Source organism: Telmatherina bonti (genome assembly GCF_933228915.1).
Source record: "Telmatherina bonti genome assembly, chromosome: 5".
Lineage (NCBI taxonomy): Eukaryota > Metazoa > Chordata > Actinopteri > Atheriniformes > Telmatherinidae > Telmatherina > Telmatherina bonti.
Genome location: NC_136623.1, coordinates 22,908,894 through 22,918,893, shown reverse-complemented (window position 1 = coordinate 22,918,893; position 10,000 = coordinate 22,908,894). Strand labels below are relative to the sequence as shown.

Genomic DNA, 10,000 nt, shown 5'->3' with positions numbered 1-10,000 from the left:
GGGTTTGCTTATCACCAAAACTCAAGGAAGTTCATTTAGCTGAGTTTGCTATGCACCCCCACAAAATCTGCACGGAAGTAGTAAATTTGGGAAACAGTAACTAGTTACCTGATCTGTGCACCTGGCAAGCCTAATTACATTTCCCCATCCCCCAACACTCCAGCTTCTGTTCCTGTGTGGGGGCTCCCATCCTCAATAAAATAATATTGACTTTACATAAAATAGTGATTCAATATAATTATTTTAGTACAAAAAAAATTTAGTACATGACTTTTGAACATTCAGCTACCTTTTTGTCCTAACTATATCACAAAAATTACCTGGGGTTGTAAAAATTCATGTGTATATACATATACGTATATATATATATATATATATATATATATATATATATATATATATATATATATATATATATATATATACACACGCAATATATATATATATATATATATATATATATATATATATATATATATATATACATACACACACGCAATATATATATATATATATATATATATATATATATATATATATATACATATATACATATATATATATATACATATATACATATATATATATATATATATATACACACAAGTTCAGCTTCTTGGTCATTTTCAGCAGATTTGCTTGAAATACCTATACCTTTTACAGTGACTGGCCACTGGCCACTGACCAAAACTGCAAATGAAATATCTTGGGTGTTTTTAAAAAAAAAAAAAAAAGAAAGAAAAAGTCACCTCAAGTCTGAAAAACATCATTTAGGACAATATAAACATTAAACAAATAATTTAGAACATAAGCAGCAGATGGATCTAAAATGAATTGCACAGTTAGTTGCAATGAACAGCACTGAATGAATCATTCTGTACATATCTTTTTGCATTTATTGGGGTGTTTGTACAAACATGACTGTATAAGTTGATTTCTGTGTTTAATGTTTTTATAATGGATCATTTTAAACCCCCCCCCCCCCCCCCCCCCCCCCTCCCTGTGTTTTTTCAGTAACCCCTGAAAGGCAGCTAGCACATGGAGCTTGACTCTGTTTCATTTCCTTCTCAGAGGTCACATTGTAATGAATTACCTGTGCCACCACTCCTGGTAATGTTCCCTGCTGCTCAGAGCCACCATAAACATGTCACCATAATGCTCGCTACTCGGCTCTACTCCACAGAGCATTTGGCCGTGAGGGTTGAGAGCCAGACGCTGGTGGAAATGAGAGAGAGCTGTTTGTCTGGTGTGCCTGCTTGTGCGTGTGTGTGTGGGTGAAGGAGCTTGTCATAGATGGCGTTATGAGAGGGTAGCAGGCATCACTTCCTCTGCAACCTTAGGAAGGTTTGTTGTTTGACCATCCTGATCCAGGCCATGTCAGGGGCCCTATGTGGAATGTGTTATTGCGTTGTTTGTTGCTGTACTGATAGACTGAGACCATTAATGCAGTCAAACCAACTGAACTTCAATATGCTCATTCATCATATCAGTCTCAGCCATGTTCCATATCGATGCTAAAATGAGTTCTGTTCTCTGTACCTGTCCCACTTCCTCTTTTTTCCACACCCAAATTACCACACACATAAACTTCACTGTATCTTTCAGGAATTAATTGTTTCTCTTTGCAGCTACTGATGATGACTAAATAACCTTTTATTTCCCACAGGTTCTCTAATAGTGGGCCACCAAGGTAGACCACCTGTGTAGTTTGAATAGAGGGGTTCTCATCTCTACTCAAGGTGCCTTTTTCCTGGTGCTTGACTCATGGTGGCCCCAAAAGAATAGCAGAGGCTGTGGGGGTCTCCTCTCTGGTCCCCACTTGAAGTGTGTGTGATTTACAGTGTGTGCAAACAGACTGATCCACTGCTGTTTGAGCAGACCGCCATTCCATGGCTTGAAACTCATTAGGGATCTTTGGAGGGCTTTCTTGTGCACTCTCACACACGCATACCATTACCCCAAGCTCAGAGTAGACAGCCTCTGGCTTTTGGCAGGGGAACAGTGTCATAATGAATGTGTGTCTCCTGTTCTCATGACTTTGGCTGCTGAGTAAAGAGAGGTGTGCTGTCCTTCACACTCGGGATAATTCCAATGTTAATGAAACACTTGCTTATGACTGAGGCCTTGAGAGAAACCTCCTGAGCTGTAGGTGCTGAGATTGGATCTGTTTATATATGCCAGCATTGTAAGACTGTCACTTTTTTATCGTCAAGTAAGAAATTTAATCATAATTACTGAAATGATTATGTCTGTTTGACGTCCATGACCCAACACCAACATTTCTATGATTTGTGTTAGACTTTGAAAACACAGACCTTTTCACTGACTCTTAAATGTGGGTCAGGTTGATATTTTACTATTGATTACTACATTATTAACAAAAATTAAGAGTTTTATATGCTTTTTTGAATTACTTTTTTAAATGATTTATTGTTCCTTATATATGTCTCAAAAAGTTTAGATTTAGTCTTCATTGTTGTACACATAAGCTTCTCCTCTGTCTATAAATAGAATCTATTTTTCTGATGTATAGTAGGGGTTATAGTTTGATAGCTTGCATACATATAGTAAGAATACAGAGAAGTAACTTTCAAGCTTTAAAGTAGGGATGTTGAATATCCAGCTTCATCCTTACTGCTGTACATGTCATTTAAGAAGTTTTTTTTTAGGTATTATGATAAAACCTAAACAATGGAAAAGGGAAACCCCTTGAGAGACATCACCCTGTAAATGTAATCAGATTGTCTGTGGAAGCAATAAATGAGTGTGACACCATGTTTTATTACAGCTTGACAAAGGTGTTGTTTACGCCTTTAACCAAGAACTCTAATTACCTTTTTTTTTTTTTAATAGTAGTTGTCTTTTTCTTATTTATTTTTTATTTATGTATTGTACCTCACCAGCATAGTCACTGATGAATTACTTCAACTAAAATTATGCTGTTATAGTAACAATTATAGCAGACCTATTAACATTTTTTTTTTTTTTTTACTGAATAAAGCTTGTAAAAGTTTATATTCAACATCACAAATAGCCCTGAGGGGAATTTTTGAGTAAAAATGAGCTTGTTGGATGGAAACAAGCAATAGATTTAACCACATGGGGTTAGCAGTCTTTCACAGCACTGTCAGACAGGGAGGCTCAGCTGGGAAGTGGTAGAAACTGTTGTTTTATGGGGCATCTTTCTTCTCCCACATGGCCAACAGTGGTGGAGAGTGTTTGAAGTCAGGCACGCTTCACCTCAGGGTGTGGAGATTGGCTCTTGTACATTTAGCATTGTTTAGTAAGATGAATCTGTAGAGTTGAACATGGCAAAACACAGTACATGTCAAGTGTGGTCATGCGTGAGCAATGTTCTGTCTGCGGGGCATCTTTTTAAGTAGTATCAGTAAAAATAACATGAGTTTTGATTTTCTTGTTCTGTATTAAAATAGTGTAGCAGAATAGGGCAGACTGGACCCTGCATTTTACTAACAAGGGAACATGCCTAATTACACAGTCAAATGGCCATGAATTCTCCACTGAGGTCCAGGGGAAGTGGTTCAGAAACCAGCATCAGCTTGGAATTTGTGCACAATATCATTTTAGATACTTTCACTAAATATTTCCCGTGACATTTTTGAACACACAAGGATATCCTAAAAAAAAATCTTAGTCACTTTGCTGGTTTGCCACAAATGTGCTGTTGTGGAGAACACTGATTATCTGTAGAATTCAGCTCTGATTTCACAACAAAATATTTTTTTGTTTTTTTGTTTGTTTGTTTTTTTCTTCATTTTATCTGAAGAATGTTCACAATTTCTTGACTAACTTGGGTGTATGTTTCAGATTATTGTTTGGTTACAAGTTGGTTGAACATTTTTTGCAAGACACCTTAAGAATTTTGTCAGAATTTTAAAATAAGTGTTCAAGGATTGCCTGGTGAATCTGATGAATTCTAGTAACAATTCAGCTGAGTCTGCACAAGGTTTCTCTCCATGGATGCCAACCAAGAAGGGCTGTTAGTGTGACATAAGACTTTTAACTTTGTTAATTTGCAAAGAAACATCCTTTAGTAAGCATATAAGACTACAGAGAAACTGATAGAGAGTTTCTATGACACAAATTTTGACAGCAAAACAAAATATAAGGAAAAACTGATCATATTATGGATGCCATTGTAAGTGAAGATTGGTTTTGTCGGGACTGAAACCCTCTGTAGAGGCAGGAAGCAATATTAAGAACAGTTTTACCATGTTATATTTCTGATGGAAACAAGAAAAAAGTATTTACTTACTCAGTCTCAATCTCAGCGTTGATAAAGACTCCAAGTTAGAATTGTCCCTTATTTCTTGAAGAGGCATCTTCCTTCAGAATAACTACTCTTAACTCTTAAACTCTCCAGGGCAGACGTGTGAAACCATTGCTAGCTTTTGCAAAAGCTAACTGGGGGGGTTTGTTAATGCAATTTCTGGTCATATGAGACTATATTTACATAGTTTGGTGACCTTGATAACTTTGCCAGCGTTGTCAAAATTACAACTTCAAAAGTAGTTTACATTATGATTCTGGAGACTGGGTAGTCAAAGTAGAAAGGCATTTCTAAAAAAGTGTACACTTCTTTCTACCTCTTTTTTTTAACTACTTCAATTAATGATTTGATGATACAGTATTTTTATTATTATTATTATTATTATTATTATTATTTTCTTTCCATAGTATATATGTCTATATTTGTGTGTACATATGTATGAATAGGTGTGTACATACACCTATATTTTCTTTCCATGTCGGACATCAGTGACATTTGACCAATACAAAGATTTGTCAAGTATAACTCAAGAGCTGGTTAAGAGAGATCATTATCAATACTTTGGAGTGTTTTTCTCAGAGTCCAGGCTGGACTCTTTTTCATTATACCTTGAGGGAACAGTAAACGTCAGTGTTGGCCAGGAAGCCCTCTAATCTCAAAGACTTTGAGATCCTTGCAGAAATTGAGTGGTCAATTATCCAAGTTTGGACTTCCGAAGAGCTCGTTTGCTGCTGTAAGAACTGTCACAGCAAATAGACTTTTTGGTACTGAAATGTTAGTAAGGGTCGTAAGAATTTATTTAACTTTTTTAATCACATTAAAACTCCAGTTCTTTCTCATGCCATTCTAAACTTAAGGAAACCGTTTAATGCAAAATCCCCACTAATCAAAATATTGCATGGTTTGAATAATTTATGACTCAGATGTAATATGTATATATCACTTCATTAACCTTCAGCTGATCACAGGACTACTATGTTGGCATTTTGATTTTTATTTGCTGTGTAGTGGTTGTGTATGTAGTGGCATTTGCCTTGTTAAGACCAAGTTAGGGAAGAAAGAAAAATTTTTAAAAATGACAACTTTTTCATTGTTTGCTTAAACATCAGTTGCCATTTTCTCCCATTGTCTTTGTTTTCTGTCTGCTTAGACACAGACCCATGTCTTCTGGAGAAGCAGGAGCAGCAACAGCCGACATATGTGGCGCTCAGCTATATCAACAGGTAAAGAAATAAAGTTCTGATTAAAAATAAACCAATAGAGGTTTTGTTTAACTTTAAGCATGTAAATGACATTAATTGATCGAAGTCTCAGCATTACTACATAATCTAAAAATAATACTATTCTGGTTCATCATGTTTGAATTTTTAAATAAAAATCATTACTGGCCAAAAGTCCTCTTTGTTTATATATATGACTATATTGTTTATATATATGACTATATAGGAAGTTAACGCTTCTAATGAACTTCTGCTGACAATTCACTTTGTCATCTGGTGGAGTACTTAAATGAATTTATGCAAAGTGTAGTTGGGGTTTTTATAGCTCTGAGTTCATCCCAGCTGTCTTTGATATGAGGTTTGCACAGTGGTTTTAAAAGCGTTGCATAACAAGCCAATGTACGACAGCCTGCCACTGTCTCCCTGTCTTCAGAAACACCTCTTGATGTGGCTATCACTTAATTTGTTAATTCCACTTCTCCTTTAACAACGATTCTATTAAAGTTTAATTTTATTCTACACATTTATCAAAGACTCTATAAATCCCAAAAATTGTTGGGTTTTTTGGTTTTTTTTTTTTTGTTTGTTTTTTTGGTTTATGTTTATGTTTTATTTTCACACATGCAACAGCAAACTAACAAATGCATAACTGCCTTTTTAAAAACATTGAAAAACGTGGATCTTTTTTTACGCTCAATAATGTCAGGTTTATTACGGATGCTGCGAGGCGAGAACATGAAGCTTTGAAGAAAAAGGTGCAGCCCAAGTTGTCCCTGTCTCTGACAAGCAGTCTGGCACGCAGCAACGTGTCCACACCACCCCGCCACACCAGTGGAAACCTCACCCCTCCGGTCACCCCACCAATCACTCCTTCCTCTTCCTTCCGCAGCAGTACACCTACAGGTAATTGGTAATGTGGTCTTTGTAATACGATCTTCAGGGGCTTTTCACCTTGGCAGTGAAATACATTTAGATTTTTTTTTAAAATATATCTATGTCATGTCATTTCAGCTACCTTATATCACTACTCATTCTCACATCTGGATGCTGTACCTCACTGCTGTCTGCTTTAGCTATTTTTCCCTTTTTACATTATATCACTAAAATGAGCATCTCTTTTTTTTCCTGCTATACAGCAGTAGTTTTCATTAGTTATGCTCCTTCGCAACAAAGTAAAGTTAATTTCTTGATGTAACTTCAGTAGTGGTCTGGTGCACATTGTTGTACACCCGAAGCTCCTGTTAGCTCACAAGTTATCACCTTTTTATGTTCTGAAGCTTTTTAATGTTCTGTAACATTTTAATGTGTAGACAACCTCCAAAACACTTGTCAAGTTATTTTTCGTATGATTGTTTTGACCTGCTGGATAGAACTGAATTTACTACATAACATTAGCTAAAGTAGATGTGTAAATATTCAACTCATTAAACGGAGGGCAGCACTTAACATCAATTAGTTTTTATTAATTTGCAGCTGTTTTGTTAAATTTAAATCATAGCCTGAAAGATTGGGACAAACTGTTGATGTAACCTCATCCATGAACATGACGTCCACCTGAGTGATGGCATTTTTAACAGTAATGGTGATCCTAACATCACTGCAGTAAAACAGCAGTCCAACTACCATAATCCTGTTTTTTTTCTTGGCACCATTAAATTAAAACTTTTGAAAGTTATGTTAAAGAGACAGAAGTTATGTTCTTTGTATTTGCGTAAACCTCTATAGGAAGAGCTGAGCTGAGTTCAACATTGTATTGGCAAAGAGAAACTGTGACTTTAGTTAGTATTATTAAGAACTAATAGAAGAGAAATATTCTCAGTATCACCAAGAAAGTTACAACAAAAATCAGAAAATATAGAAAAGAAAACACACATCCATTAAAATTAAATAGATCTTATTCCAATAAATATTACACTGTAAACATCTAAATTCCCATCCAAGTTCCAGGTAATCTACAGTTAATGACATTTACAGTGTTACGATATTTTTTCTTTTTTTCTTTTTACTGGACAGCTAAAATTGATAAATGTCTTTGCTTTGATTAGATTAATCTGAAAGCACTGAATGAATTTAACCTCTTGCACTACAGTCTAATAGTTTAATATTTAGTTATTTAAATTTCATAACACACGTTACAGATAGTGTCTATTGGAGAGACTATCCATGTACAGTGATTATTTTTTGAATATTAGGAAAAGTTATAAATATTTAGGAATCAAGTGGACGTTTAGGAACTATTCAATCTGGATATTTTCTAGAGAATCTCAAGAAGCCCTCATGGTTCTGCATATTTGTTTATTTCACTTGTGTATACATCATATAATAGGAAAAATAGGGAAAAGTTCCTCCTTGTAGCATTTTCCCATGTACTCGTGAGAACAGCCACAACAGCTTTATCTAATTGATAAGTTATAGCAGTTTCTGATGCAAGACCTCTATGAATATGCTTGAATTCTTTTTCACAATTAGCTTATTACAGTGTTTGTGAAAACTTGTGTACCGCAAGACATGGAGAAAAGAGGACAGCCACATGTTGACAAAGTTTGCATGCTTTTTAGCTTCATTGTTTAAAAACCAAGATTTCCTGTCTAAAAAAAGTCACAAAGCACAAATTGGGGCCTCCTGACACACTTTGATTCATGTCTGACTGAGACACCCTGAGTCACATGTTGTTTGACTTTTCTTTTTTTCAAATCCCTGCAGGTAGTGAGTGCGATGAAGAAGATGTAGATTTTGAGGAGTCTGACAGTGATGAGTCATGGACCACAGAAAGTGCCATTAGCTCCGAGTCTATCCTTAGTTCCATGTGCATGAATGGAGGAGATGAGAAGCCTTTTGCTTGTCCTGTTCCAGGCTGTAAAAAGAGATATAAGGTATGTTTCATGAACAGCTTCTTAGATCTCATCACAAAACCTGTAAATATAATGTGCCAGTGACAGATGTTTAGCATGCGTACATCAACCAAATGGGATAAAAGTGAGAAAAGGATTTAAATGTTTTTTTTTTTTTAACTGGAAAATAATTTTTTAGCCCTACAGCAACATAAATGCATACAGTCCACTTGAGTGATATGCAGTTTTACTGGATTTTCCATTCACATGTGGTGCGTGTGTGTGGTCGGGATAAATTCTGTGCAGTCTGAGAAAATTGCTTTTGCTGACGTGAATAACAGGGTTATAGGCAATGACTTAGTCTGAGGTTGAAGGCAACAGTAGGCATCTGTTTAGGGGCAGAACAACACTTCTAAATGGAAAACAGTTTTTCTTCTTCGTTTGGTCAAAAGTAATTCAATATTAGATGTACTATTTAATGTCACAATCTAGACACCACCAGACCATCAGGATGGCTGTGTAAAAAAAAAAAAAAAAAAAAAAGTATTTCTGAGTTTAGTCTGAAAGAAATGGACTCCTGTTACAGCCTTTGTCCCAACCCTATCCAGCAACTTTCAATTAAATTAAATTAAATTAATATAAATTGACTCGCCCTGTGACGGACTGGTGACCTATCTGGGGTGTACCCTGCCACTCACCCAGTTATTGCTGCTATTGGATCCAGCTTCCCTGCAACCCTTAGTTGAACTAAGTAGTTAAGAAAATGGTTGGATAGATGGATGGATTAATTAGATAAGAGAAAAGGCTCAGAGACAGGTTTAATGTCGCAATATTTTAACTTCATTAATTCATTCAGGCTAAATTCATTCAGCCAGTTTCCAAAGTCTTGTGGGAAACCTTCCCAGATGACTTGGGCCATGTATAGCAACATATAAAGCTAATCGGTTTGAAATGAGAAGTCCATCAGTCCCATATGGATGGAATTCCCAATCAAATGTGTGTTTTACATAATTTAATCATTTTATTGTTACATTTTGTATTTTTTCCTCATCTAAAGGGATATTGCTAAAGTACCTATTATAATTTCCTTATTTTGTTACAGAATGTGAATGGAATCAAGTATCATGCCAAGAACGGCCACCGGACCCAGATCAGGGTACGCAAACCTTTTAAGTGCCGGTGTGGGAAGAGCTACAAAACTTCTCAGGGTCTTCGCCACCACACCATCAACTTCCACCCACCCATCTCTACTGACATCATCCGTAAGATGCAGCAGTAGACTGACTGGAGGACCAGCATCCTCCCTTAAGCTGTGTAAACATCTTTCCAAATACCACAATCATCAGCAGTCTGCCCTGTTCTTCTCACCTATACTCCATACTCCTTTTTCTTTTCTTCTTTCTACTTAGTTATGACACTATATTTTAATTGCATGGCATACATTTATTATTATTTAGCCTTAATTTTGATTTAGAATATTAAATCCTTACATAGTTCAGTTTTGTATTTTGCACATTTAAGCAATCATTAATGTAACTTTATTATTCCTTGACTTACCTTATTGATAAGGACAAGTTGGAAACAAGACAATAACCAGGCCATAGGTAGCCTTGCCTGTGCAGCAGGGCATTCCACTTTAACTTCAGAGGTGGAAAGGT

At 35.8% G+C, this 10,000-nt stretch overlaps 1 protein-coding gene across 1 annotated transcript in view; it reads left to right on the top strand.

The window, feature by feature from the left end:
* jazf1b (JAZF zinc finger 1b) overlaps window positions 1-9,771 on the top strand; it is a 14,158-nt gene extending 4,387 nt beyond the window's left edge. The window contains exons 2-5 of the mRNA XM_079240557.1: window positions 5,442-5,514; window positions 6,218-6,414; window positions 8,215-8,384; window positions 9,445-9,771. Coding sequence (XP_079096683.1) covers window positions 5,442-5,514; window positions 6,218-6,414; window positions 8,215-8,384; window positions 9,445-9,621 — 617 coding nt within the window. The 3' untranslated portion in view covers window positions 9,622-9,771. The remainder of the gene's footprint in view (window positions 1-5,441; window positions 5,515-6,217; window positions 6,415-8,214; window positions 8,385-9,444) is intronic.
* The last annotated feature ends 229 nt before the right edge of the window (window positions 9,772-10,000 follow it).